General features: G+C 55.1%; 1 protein-coding gene across 11 annotated transcripts in view; it reads left to right on the top strand.

Moving 5' to 3' along the window:
• Positions 1-1,350: 1,350 nt before the first annotated feature.
• The window catches only part of TMEM44 (transmembrane protein 44), a 37,180-nt gene continuing 25,660 nt past the window's right edge, over positions 1,351-12,870 (top strand). For 3 of the 11 annotated variants that reach the window (XR_006888184.1, XR_006888185.1, XM_046658082.1), the window contains exons 1-6: positions 1,357-2,047; positions 4,665-4,791; positions 6,335-6,428; positions 7,564-7,730; positions 7,913-7,999; positions 12,003-12,173. Coding sequence is in view for 8 of the 11 variants with exons in the window: in XM_046658082.1 (XP_046514038.1) it covers positions 1,887-2,047; positions 4,665-4,791; positions 6,335-6,428; positions 7,564-7,730; positions 7,913-7,999; positions 12,003-12,173 (807 nt within the window). In the remaining 3 variants the exon portion in view is untranslated. Of the gene's footprint in view, positions 2,048-4,664; positions 4,792-6,334; positions 6,429-7,563; positions 7,731-7,912; positions 8,000-8,120; positions 9,901-12,002; positions 12,174-12,870 lie in introns of those variants that run through there. The other 8 variants (XM_046658079.1, XM_046658077.1, XM_046658081.1 and 5 more) reach the window with 7 other exon arrangements.

Consider the following 12,870-nt stretch of genomic DNA (forward strand, 5'->3'; position numbering starts at 1 on the left):
GTTTCTCATTAAAATCTCCCAGGAAGCTTGTGAAAATGCAGCGTCGTAGGCTGCATAATGGCTCCGGAATATGCCAAGTCCTAATTCCTCCAACCTGTAAATTTTACCTTACGTGGAAAAAGAGTCCTTTCAGATGAAGTTAAAGATCTTGAGACACCCGGAGATTACCATGGATTATCTGAGCAGGCCATAACTGCAATCACAAGTGTCTTTATAAGAGCGAGGCAGAGGGAGACCAAACACACAGGAGAGGACTCAGTGTGGCCGTGGAAGCAGGAGGCAGAGACTGATCAGAGAGATGCGGCCACAAGGCAAGGAATGCTGGCAGCCACCAGAAGCTGGAAGAGGCAAGACAAGAAATAGATTCTCCCCCCACCCCAAAGCCCCAGAGAGAGGCAGCCCTTGATTTTGGTCCACAAACTGGTTTCAGACTTCTGATCTCCACACGGTGAGGGAATAAATTTATGTTGTTTTAAGCCACTAAATTTGTGGTAATTTGTTTCAGCAGCTCTAGGAAATGAATCCATGCAGATTCCAAGGACACGTGCCCAGAGAGCTGGATTTACTGGGTCTGCTTTTTGACATCAGCCGGAATGATTCTGATACCAGTGATCTATAGACCAGACCACCCCAGTGCTCAGGCAGCGGACTCAGAGGACTCAAACCCTTAAACTAGGGGGTTTAGTCAGGGGTCTACTCCTCCATGGAATCCACAATTGAATTTCAAGCATTCCATAAATTCCTGAAGATTGCAGGAGAAACTCTGTATGGATGTGCACAAATTTTTCAGGGATGAGGTTTTCTTCAGATTCTCAAAGAGGTCACAAAAACCGTAGAGAATTAATTACTATTCCAAGAAAAAACTGTTGAGGTGTGTCAACCGGTCCAGGGTGGGTGGGGAGGATTGAAGCAATTTTTAAACTAGGCCCACCTTCCCAGGGTTTAGGCTGAGCCTGGGGGAGAGGCAAGCTGTCATAAAGACTGAATCAAATTAAAATCAGCAAGGAAATTCAAAAATTATAATAATAGTTTTGTTTTCAAAAAAAAAAACCAGCTCTGTGCACCAGAATTGTGTGGCTGTGGGGCTGGATGGCAGGGGACAGATTGCTAAGATCATCTGCCTCCTTGGCTGCTGGGGTCGCCTTCTAGAATGACTTCCAGAAGTCTGGCTTGGGTGACTGAGTGGGGGCAGAGGGGGCCGCTGACAGTTTCAGGAAAGAGAGTGCGAGAAGATGTGGGCAGGATATGTTCGCCGACGCGTTTGTTTCCTCCTTCCCGGCCTCCCTCTACACCCTTTGCATGGCACCCTTTAACCATCAGAACCAGGCCCCACTCACCCCGGGATCCCCAGCATCCAAGGCTTCGGCAGGCGCGAAGTACGTGTATTGCTTAGCTCAGAAAATGTGGCGGGTTAATGAACGGACAAAGTGCCTTACAGTGACCCGGCAGGTCACTGCGTTCCCCTCCGGCCGCCGGCTTTGGGCGTGGGTGACTGCAAAGGGGTCCGCGGGCGCGGCGCGGCGCGGCGCGGCCACCGCTGCCTGGGGGGCGGGGGCCGCAGCCTTTGTGCCGAGGCTGCTCCCGGCTCCCGCCGCTGGGGGGCGGCCTCCGGCCCGTCGACCCCCAACAATAGGCAGGGGTGGGGAGCCGCGCGGTCCCGGAAACTTTTCCCTCGTGTCTCCGCCGCCCGGGAGCGCGTTGCTGGGCGCGCCCATCCCCGCCCGGGATCGGTGCGCTCGTCCGGGGCCGCGGCGGCGGAACCGCTACCAGAGAAGGGGGCGCGGGGCGGCAGCGGCCAGGGCTGTCCGCGGCCGAGGGAGGCTGCGCCCGGGTCCCCGGCCACGCGGGAGGCTCGGACACTGCGGCGGGCGGAGCCGAGCCGTGCCATGGGGGAGGCGCCCAGCCCCGCGCCCGCGCCCTCGCCCTCGCCCGCGCCCGCGCTCTGGGACTGGGACTACCTGGACCGCTGCTTCGCCCGCCACCGCGTCTGCATCTCCTTCGGCCTGTGGATCTGCTCCTCCTCCTGCTGGATCGCCGCCCACGCGCTGTAATGGGGACCGGGGCTGGGCGGCCGGGGCTGCCGCGAGGGGAATGGGGCGCTCCCCCGCTGCTTACTCCCTCTTGGAAACCTAGAGGGAAGGGGGCAGAAAGGGAGGGTCCATGAGGCGGCACAATTCCAGAATCGAAACTAACATTTTGCTGTTGATTGAAGTCGGATACTTCTTTCCGGATTCCACGCACAGGGAGGCTGGGCTGCGAGCCAGCAGGAGGAGGCTGGGAGTTGCAGGTGGATGGGGCCCTGGACGGGAAGCCGTGAGCCCTGGGTTCTATTGTCAGCCTTTCCCCATTGACTCGCCGTGTGAGCTGGGCAACCGATAGAACCACTGGGCCTCATTTTCCTCACATAAACGGGGATGATAACTCATAGGACGCATGGGAGGATTAAATGAGTTACTACCGGTAAAGCCCTTAGTAAGTGCCCATGAAACGTCATGATTATTGCTCTGGCTCTGCCACCAGCCTTTGGCAGAGGGCAAGGACCTTGGACGAGTCTCTCGCTGTTTCTGGCCTCAATTTACCTAAGGCCCTCTTAATTGGGAAGGTGGGTGGTGATGACCTGTCTCTGGCCACAGCCTTTGCCCTGGTCTGTCCAGCATCTGGAGCAGTCTGGCCGGGTGGTCACCATAACCTGGGTTCTAATGGTGAGCGCTGGTTAAAGTTGGCCTGCGGGTCTTCAGCCGCCCTGTCCCAAGCTCAGAAATCCACAGACTGGTACAAGCAATGCCCAGCATGGTGCCACCTAAATATTTCCTGGCAGAGCAGAAAGGACCAGCACCTCTGGGGGAGGTGGCACCGCTCACCTTAGGCACTCGATGGAGTACCCTCGGGCTTGGTATTGTTGCGGAGATCCTGCAGCCCCACTAACCAGTCACTGGAAAACGAATACAGAGACACTTAGCACATTTACTGTGGGCTGCTGTTGCATTCATTTACTCTTTTAACCCCTGCCACAACCCCAGGAGGTAGGGACTGTTATTGCCCCCGTTTAGATGAGGAAGCCCAGGGTTCCTAGAGGTTAACTAACTTGCCTCAGTGAATGGGAAGAAGCGAAACCCCAGATCCTATTAGAAAGGGGCAGGCTTGTGAGGATTAAAGTCTGCAGATCAGAGGGTGGAAGCTAACAGGCACTTGACGCGCATGATCTCATTTGTTCCTCACAGCCGCCCTCGAGGTCAGCATTAGTAGACATTAGACTATTAGATTACTAGCCTACGGCTTGGAGAGGTTAAGCACTCCCTCGAGAATGCCCAGCCAGTCAGTCTGGGAGCAGAGCCTCTGCTTTTCCCCCTGCCTCAGGTCTGGAGATGCCTGTCTGTTTTCAGGACTTCGTTCTCCCTGATCCACTGTTCGTCTTTGGGGACTGTATCTCCTCTGAGCTGTGTGTGGGCTGGCTTATGGTCAGCCCGGGATCCCTGACCCCTGAGAGCCGGGGAAGTGCTGAAGAGCAGCAGGTGCAGAGCAGAGCCTGCACGCGTGACATACCTTACCACCAGAGGCCTCCGGGTTCCCCTCTCCCAAATGGGAGGGCTGAAATAATTCTTTCTGATCTGGGCTAGCTCAGAGTCTCTAATTTAGAGTCTTCACTCCTAGGCCTTGTATCACTCTCAGGAGCCCGGGACCCAAATTCAAAAGGGTGATGTTCCCCCTGTGAGCTTCAGGCTTCGTCCGGCAGGTCAGGCAATGTTTGGGAACCCAAATAGTCTCCTATCCTTAGGCACCAGGGCTGACACCCAGAACGCCGCAAACAGTCTTAATGAGGTGCAGTGAGTACCGCCCTGTGGTTAAAGGTAATGAAACCCGAGCCGCTGTGGTCGTGCCTCGGTTTCTCCATAGAAATGGAGCAGGCAAACAACATGGTTTCCGAGATCCGATCAATGATGCCAAAGAAACCTCTGGCCCTGTCCAGCCTGTCTGCATCTCTGCACTTGATTCTGGGTGTGTGGCAGTGGGGGGGGGGGGGGGGGGGGCGTGGAAAGAGGAGAATAGGGAGAGAAGCCAGCAGTGGGGGACGCTAGTGGGAGGTCAGCCCACAGCGCCATGCATCTTCAAAGCTTTTCACTCTCCCTGTGTGGGAGAACATGCACCCAAATGAAATCACCTTGGATGCCACCCCACTGCCGGGAGGGAGTATAAGGACTTCACGTTAACGTCAAAGAAACCAGTTGCCTTTTTAATTTAGGCGGGTAACCCTGCTCTGCAGTTAACTGCATTGTCAAGTTACTTTTACAACTCTCCTGCTTCCTTTCAAAACATAAAACCTGACAGCTCGTTTGTCAGCACTGAGTGATGGGTCATTAAATTGAGTCGGGGCGGGGTGGGGGGGGGGCGGCGTGGTTTGCAGGAGGAAAGAAATTCTTCATTAGAGGCGTTAGAGGCGAGTGTCTCCAGGTTTCCTGAGGTCGGGCTCCCGCGGGCTTGTTGACCAGAGTCCTGGGAGTCTTTGATCCTTTCTTTTCTCGTCTGTAAACTGAGTCCAAAGACACCTGCTGATTACCTGGGGGGAAAGTGCTTCGTGAAGACACAAATTCCCAGTGCCCTTTTCAGACCCTACTTTGGGAGCCCAAGCTCACGGCCCTGTGTTCTGTCATACCCCTGTCACCCAGGCTTCTCTATCTGAGATGTTCAAAGAAACCCAGACGGGACCAGACGGCGCCGTGTGCTGCCTGCTGCCTCCTGACCAGCCTGTGTGACACCGTCGGGGGGATTCTGGCCAGACAGCTCACGATCCAGGTGCGTCAGGCCCGCAGGTGACGGTGGCTTCTGTCTTGTTCTTTCACCATATGGGGAACAGTTTCACCTCAGGGCCCCATCCATCCTCTTGCTCCATAGCCACATGGCTCACTGCTTACCTCCTTCAAGTCTTTGCTTGAAAGTCACCCTTTTAATGAGACCTCACCCGACCATCTGTTTAAAAGTGTGCTCTGCCTCTACCACACGCTCCAGACCCCCTCATCCTGCTCTGTGCTCTCCCGTAGCGTACCCCGAACCCACCATCTACTGTACATTCTGGTTATGTTTATGGCTTATCATGTGTTAACCCCTGCCAGAATGTCCACTCCACAGGAGCGAGAATTTGTCTTCACTACTGAATCTCCATCACTTTGAACAGCAGCTGGCATATAGTTGATCCTCCATAAACAGGGATTGTCCTTGTTACTGATTTCGAGCCTGGGGCCAGCCCAGCTCATGCAGGGGCGGCTGAAGCCTTTCCCAAGTGGTGATGCGGGCTTCGGAGCAAGTGAGAAAGGGTTTCAAGTTTTCCCAAAGTCTAGGCCCTCAGACAAACCTGCAGAGAAGGGGCCTATGCAAAAACACATACGCCAAGGAGAATCTGTTGGGCCCCAGGGTGGGGGTCCCTCATGGGGCTGGTCCTAGCCTTGTGCCCACCCAGGCAGACATGAAGAAGGGCAGCCTAGTGGTCGGGACCCAGATTTGGAGAGTTCTAGATGCTGCTGTGAGCACTCTTGTCTCAGAAAAGCATCATCTTTTGTTTTGGGGGCCCATTCTCATTGGCTGATAGGCTATAACGAGGCCCTGCTCAAGTCCAATAAAAACAGCTAATATTTATTAAATACTCAGCTACGTACTTGGCACTGACAGCTTTCCATGTATTAATTCATTTAATCCTCAAATCATCCTATGACGTGGGTGCTCTCGTTACCCCTGTTTTAGACGTGTGGAAACTGAGGCATAGAGGGGTTCAATAACTTCTCTAAGGTCACCCCCTAGTAAGTGGCCATGCCAGGATTAAGACTCCAGAGCACATGCTCTTCCCGCCAACCGTCCTGTCATGGTGGCTGGGGCATTTGTGGGTGGGCGCATTTTATTTTCCTTCAGCCGCTGGTCTAAGCACTTTCCATGTATTGACTCATATAATCTGCTTAACAGTCCGTGGAGGGGGATGAGGGGGCGGGCGGGCACCGTGATTATCCCTGGCTTACAGATGAGGAAACAGGCCCAGAAGAGTTCAGTGGCCACAGTTACGCAGCAGAGGCTAACCGTGTGGTGGAGAGTGTTGTGTAGGGTGCAGAGGGCTAGGTTCTGGTCCCATCTCTACCCATGGGCATCGGCCATAACGGGATTGGTCATTTAAGTGCCCCGTCTCCTCGTCAGTCCAACAGGGATGATAATCGACTTTCTTGGGGCTGGTGGGAGGCTCCCTGGAAGCACCGCATATTGGAAGAACAACGTGGTAGAGGAGATCTGGGATGAGAGACAATGTCATGGCTGAACGATGTTTAAACACTGGGTCTCTGTTTCTATTTGCTCCCAGGTTTTCACTGGTGCCTACCTGGCAGCTGTTGACTTGGTGAATTTTGTGTTCATTCTCTTCCCAGTCTGCGGCTCCAGATACAAGCCTAATTCGGGTGAGTGTGTGGCCGTCTGTTCCTGTCTTCATCTCTCAGGGCGCTGAGTGCCTACTTGTTGTCACACCCGAGCTGGGCGCCTGCCAGGCACAGGCGAATGAACGGGCTCCCTGACCTCCGCCGGATGAAGGAGACAGGGCCCTAAACGATCACTAGAGCTGCTAGTGAGGAGGTGCATGCACCCCGTGGGCAACCAAGGGAGGAAAGGGGCTGCAGGTGTCAAGGAGGATGAGATGTTGGAACTAAGACTGCAGGGAAGGGCATTCCAAGAGAAATGAACAGCATGGGCAAAGGCCAGGAGGAGCGGTGGTGTGTGGCTTTGGGGATGAACAGTGATATCTCAGTGTGCAAGTCCAGGGTGGCCAAGCAAAGCCCCACACCTTCCAGAAATGGATGCCAGGAGTGGGCGCGGGCCACTTCAAGCAGAGGGGGCTGTAAGTCACTGAGAGGGGATGAGTACCCTGAGTATGAGGAACTGGGGGGTTCCTGAGAAGGGGCAGCAGTGTCCTTGGCCACTTATCCAAAAAGGGGATGGTTGTGTCAGTGGGAAAATGTAAGATGCCCTCAGCTGCTGATGCTGCCCAGAGAGAAGCGTTCCTATTAGAAGTGATCAGAGGAGTACCTGTCTTACATTTCAAGGAGACTTTTAAAGACGGTGCTCCTGGTCCTGCTCACCATTCCGGTGCCCTGGCACCAACACGTTCACTCACTGATGCCCTCCCCAAGCTTGAGCCGGTTCTGCTCTGTGCCAGGCTCTGTGGATGTTATAGAAGCTGCCAGGGCACAGGGCACAGTGCCTGCCCTCAGGGCTTCCGGTCTAGGAGAGGCGACACTGTGTGTGCGCAGATACATATGATAGAGGATGACGTCTCCCCTGCCTTGAACCATAAAACGCTTTGAGGGCCGAGGAAGGAGAACAGCGCCAGTCGTGTTGGGGGAAGATGGGAGGGAGGAGGAGAGACTTTTCCAGAAAGGTGGCACAACCACAGGGCCTTGAAGGCTGGAGGACGTGGCCTGTAGAACATGATGGGAATGGTTCTGGCCTTGGGGCTGGGTTGACACCACTTCTTCCCATGCACCTGTCTGTCGAGCTCAAGATCCCAGGCGCACTGTGGGCTCTTGGTGTCTCTTGCAGGTCGGGGCTCCCGGGAGAGGAAGAGGAAGCGGCGGCTCAGGGCCAGCCTATTTGCCCTGGCCCTGCCGCTGAGTCTGGGCCCTGGCTGGGCCCTCTGGGCCGCTGTCCCGAAGGCATCAGGCCTCGTCCGAGGGCCGCAGCGGAGGCTGCTGGGAAGCTTTCTGCAGGTGAGGCCGAGCCAGCCCTGGGGGCCGTGGGGGAGTCCCTCCTCACGGTCCCAGCAATGCCCTGGGGGGAGCAGGGTTAGGCTTTGCTGCTGTTGGGAGGAACATACTAAAAGCAGGAAAGGACAGGTCTGGGACACGTGGGTGGTCTCCTCCGGGTGCTGAGTGCATCACTGTCCCCACAGGACAACACCGAAATCCTCGGCTACCTGCTGGGTGGCATCGCTGCCCTCGGCTCCTGGGCCTCCCGGATCCCCCCGCTCTCCAGAATCGTGAGCCCGGGGTTGGGGCTGGGACTGTGGGCCACTGTGGCAGGTCTTAGGGCATCTGGGAGCATCCTTGAAGCTCCAGGTCACCCGGGCAGAGGGGTGGTGTCACCGTGTGTGTGTGTCTAGTGGGCAGCTGGCCCAGGGGAGGTCCTGAGGCCACTAGAGCCTCTCACGGGGGGAGAGCTCACTGCATTCTCTCCATTTCTTGTAGCAAATGAAAAGCAAGCTCTGGGGAAAAAGGCCCTGGGCTTGGATGAACAGCTGTTCCATTATGGAATGAGGAGGTTTTAGAGGCGAGAATCAAGCAGCCACTGGGGCTCTGTGTATTCGAGAGCATCATGTTGGCATGTATTTTCCAAGCATGTGGGGTGAGGGAAGCCCTGTGCGGCCCGTCCTGTGGGGGTACAGATGCTCAGACGCCATGCTTGCCCTGGGGGAGCTCAGTCTCATGGAAGACACAGAAATGTAATGCAGGCTATTTTAATGCTCTCAGAAAGATGGAGTCAAAAGTTTGAGGTCTTGGAAGAAGGAGGAAAGGCTCCTACGCTATTCAAACGAGCGAGGATGAAGACTTTCACACTGCCAGGCGGTGGGGCACTGGAGAGCCTCGGGTTGGCTCCGAAGGGAAGGTGGGCTTTGAGGAGGCAGAAATGAGGGAAAGAAGAGAGCACGCAGGAAAAGCCACTGAAGCAGGAAAATCCCCGCCGAAGAGCAAGATACTGGGGACGTGTGAAAACTCTGCCGGGAGGGTCTTGCTGACAGGAATGATGCCAGGCCCAACACCAGAAATCATGGGCCCATCAGTTAGTCTAAAAACAATCACTTGCCCAAGAGCATCATTTACTAGCAGTTCCAGGAGAACAGGACTCGGCGATGGCAGGTGTGGAGTTGATCATGTGTGGGAAGCTCCTGCCTGTGCTGTGACAGCCGGAAACCTCATGGGACATGAGGCCTCACCGGCGAAGGTGCTGTCCCCAGATCATGGGAGAGGAGGGTGGTGAGCACTGCACTCGGTTCAGCGGGCCCCTGGGGGGACTCCAAGGTGGCACGGGGGCTGGGAAGCTGCCAGGTCACATGAAGATCTTCGAAGGAACTGGTGCAGTGCCCTGGCCATCTGTGTTAGTTTCCTGCGGCTGCCATAAGAAGCTATCCCAAACTCTGAACAGCAGAAATGTACTGTCTCATGGTTCTGGAGGCCGGAAGTCTGCAATCAAGGTGTCAGCAGGGCCATGCTCCCTCAGAAGGCACTAGGGATGGGTCTGCTCCAGGCCTCTCTCCCGGCTTCTGGGAGGTCCCTGGCAGGTGGCAGCATGACTCCAGTCTCCCCGTGTGTCACGTCCCATGGCCTTCCCTCTGCAGGTGTTTCTGTCCACCTTTCCCCTTTGTAGAAGGACACAGTCGTACTGGATTAGGGCCCACCCTAATGACCTCATCTTTACTTGATCATCTGCAAAGACCCTTTTTTCAAATAAGACCATGATCACAGGCTCTGGGGGTTTGGGGGAGACAGTTCAACCCGTAACACCACCCCACCTACAACAGCCCTGGGCCAACCCCACCACGGTGTCCCTCACGCTGCTTCATTTTCTTCTTAGTATTTGTCACAACCTGAAATTAGCTCCTTCACTTATTTACCAAGTGACTGCCTGGTCCCCAGCGGAACATCAGTACCATGAGAGCAGCGGCCTTGTCTGTTTTATTCCCACTGTATTCCAGGTGCTTGGGGCCTGCCCATGGTAGGTGCCAGCAAACACTTCTGAATGAGTGACTTAATCTGGCCTGGAAGAAAGGAAGCTCATGGATGCAGGAGTCACGAGGGCTGTCCTGGGGCAGAAGGAACAGCCTCTCCTCTGCACTCTCAGAGAACAGAACCAAGACCAGGACCAGAACCAATAACCAAGACGGTATTGGGAGGGCTACTCCCCATTCAGTAAAGGAAGAACTTCTTGGGTTAGACATTTTGCAAGTGCCTGGCATGTTGAGTGCCATCAGTACTGTTATTCCTGCCTTGGGAGGTAGTGGGCTCCCCATCACAGGAGGCATTCAAGCCTGATGCCTCCTTGGCAGGAGGAGAAAGTGAGATTGCATTGGGATTAGGCTGGACAATCTCTGAGAGGCTTCCAGCCCTGAGTGTCTCTGGTCTCATGAAGAAGGGCCCAGGGTCCGGTCTCCTTATTAAGGAGAAACCCAACAGAGTTTGGGGTGTTTTGGGAAGCCTAGCCAGCAAGGTCTCAGACCCTGGATCCCCTAGGAGCTGCTCCTAATTTACCCCTCATGGGGGCAGTGAGGAGTGGAATGGCTGGGTGGCTTTGGTGGGAAAAGTTCGTGTTCTCCCAGGAGTGAGTCCTTGAACAGGACAAGGGCTGTTAGACGCCCGCTGAGCAGTGAAACATCGTGCTGACAGCACCTGGCTGCTGCGGGAGCTGTCGGAGGTGTGGCCTGCTTCCAGCCCCAGCACGGCTTTGCTAGGCAGCCACAGGCTTGCTCAGCCCCCAGCGTTCTGTCCTGACCTGCTGGACAAGGCCTGGCTGTGCTGGAGAAAGTCCTGCCATATCCTGAGTCACCGAGCCAGTTCCATTCTTCAAGCAGTTATTAAGCACCTACTGTGTGTCCAGACTGGCAGGCAAATAGAGCGCTCTAGGCCCTCGAGGGACACTGGGTTTGGAAGTGGTTGGGCGTGTGAGTGAGCCGTGAGTGAGCTGGCACGGGGGTGAGAGCAGAGGGCTCCAACTTCCACCCACCCAGAGGAGCGGCAAGAACAAGGCCAAGGGGCAGGAGGCCCAGGGCCCAGCCTCACCCTGCACGTCACCTCCCCTCTCTGGCCGTCAGTATCCTCTGTAAAATGAGGATGGGTAGGCTAAGGGACCCCAAGGCTTCTCGCCATAGCAGTGCTGACTGGCATGAAGGTGCTTCCTGGGCTGTGTGGGGTGGAAGGGCTGATGGGGCGGGGGGCCGCCCACCCCCTCCCTGGCCTGGTCTCGCTCAAGGGATGGCAGGAGAAGCAGGGAGGCCTGGGAACAAAAGTAGAAGAAATACAGAGGGAAATGTAACGCTCTTGAGGCATTTTGGGGGGAGTTAATTAAAATGGGGAAAATTGTCCAAAACATGCCCTTTTCCCTTGAATTTTTTCCATTCCCTAGCCAAGGCCTATATTATCTCTAAATATGATCATCTAATGAGCAAACTCATTATAGATACAAATAATATAATTTGTATTTATATATTAATTTAAATATACTATGTGATCGTATATCTATTTGTGTATATACATATAAATGTATATATAAAGTGACTTCATACCCATAAACAGTACTTACATATAAATATTATATGTTTTCTTTTGTTTCAATCAATATTTCCATTACTCATTCTCCAAAAATATACCCTTGGCTTCAAAATTTCCAGAATGTTACATGTAATTTTCCTGACCTTCCCCATTTGGCCTTGTTCAGAATTGATGGTCCCAAGAAGAGAGAGCTGAGCCTTGGCTCTTTGTAATTCAGTCCTAATTCTTCACAGCTCCCTCACATTCTCCCAGCTGACATTCACGAGCCCCGACCTGGGGCCAGGGGCCAAGGGCCCTGAGATGGTGAGGACCCCAGCCCTGCCCTTGGGAGCCCTCTGTCTGTTGGGCAGACACATGTGTAAGGAGCTAAGTCATGATCTGGGTGAAAGGCAGTCCACTGGAGGGATGTATACTGTGCAATGGGACCGGAAGAGGGAGTTACTCACTCCACTTAGGGTAGAGATGGTAACCAGAGGTTTCCCAGAGTTGAGCTTAAGCCAGGTTCTGAGGGATGAATAGGAGTTCATCAGTTAAAGTAAGTGGCTTGAGCAAAAGCTGGAAGCCCAACAGAAGCAGCACCCTTGTGGACTGACCATGGGCAGAAGGTTTGCCCTCCAACCTGCTGTGCCACCAGGGGCCTCGGTCTTAGAATCCAGCTCCCAGGGACCTGCAGTGGGTGTAGTGTTCCTCCCCACCCAGCCCCCTCCTCTCTCTGCCCAGTGCCGGGGTAGGACGTTTCCCTCCATCCACCTGTGGACCCGGCTCCTGTCGGCCCTGGCTGGCCTCCTCTACGCTTCAGCCATCGTGGCACATGACCGGCGGCCTGAGTACCTGCTTCGGGCCACTCCCTGGTTCCTGACCTCCCTCGGCCGTGCGTCGCTGGACCTTGCTGTATCCACCCAGGCCCAGGGGGCTTGACTGCCTGTGTCTCATCTCCTTCCTGCCCACCCACCCCCCATCCCCCTTTCCTCTTACTGGATGGAACTCTCTCCCAGCGGCCCAGGAGGTGGTTCGAAGCCTAGAACAGGCAGACACAACAGCAATTTGTAATTTTGTATTTTGTTTCCTTTTAAAAAAAGAATAGTAAGAATTATCTCCTGGCTGGAGCTCTGTGAAACAACAAAGGGGAGTGTGAGGCTCCTGGCCCTGGATCAGAAGAGCCAGGTCCAGTCTGGGGTCTGCTCGGCCTGGGTCGGTCCCCAGCCTCTGCGAACCTGTTTTCCTCATCTTTGCCTTGTTCCCTCTAAAGGCTGGGAAAGGGCTTTGCAAGTGGACCTGCCATGTGGGGGTGATCGTTGCCCCCTGTTCTCTTTGGTGCTGGAGCCTGGGCTGGGAAGCAGAGAGGAAAGCTGACAAGAGCCGCCCTTCATCAGTGACTGCTGAGCACCTTCCTGCTTCCCTGGGCGGTGTTGCCTGATGTGTGACACCCCAGTGACCTTGGCATGAGCCTCAAGGGCAGGCTAGGCTCAGACAGTGGGCGGGCAGAGATGCAGGCAGTGAGTGGGCAGAGGTGCAGGCACTGGGCAGGCAGAGATGCAGGTACTGGGCGGGCAGAGATGCAGGCACTGGGCGGGCAGAGATGCAGGCA

This window comes from Equus quagga, chromosome 4 (assembly GCF_021613505.1).
Source record: "Equus quagga isolate Etosha38 chromosome 4, UCLA_HA_Equagga_1.0, whole genome shotgun sequence".
Taxonomy (NCBI): domain Eukaryota; kingdom Metazoa; phylum Chordata; class Mammalia; order Perissodactyla; family Equidae; genus Equus; species Equus quagga.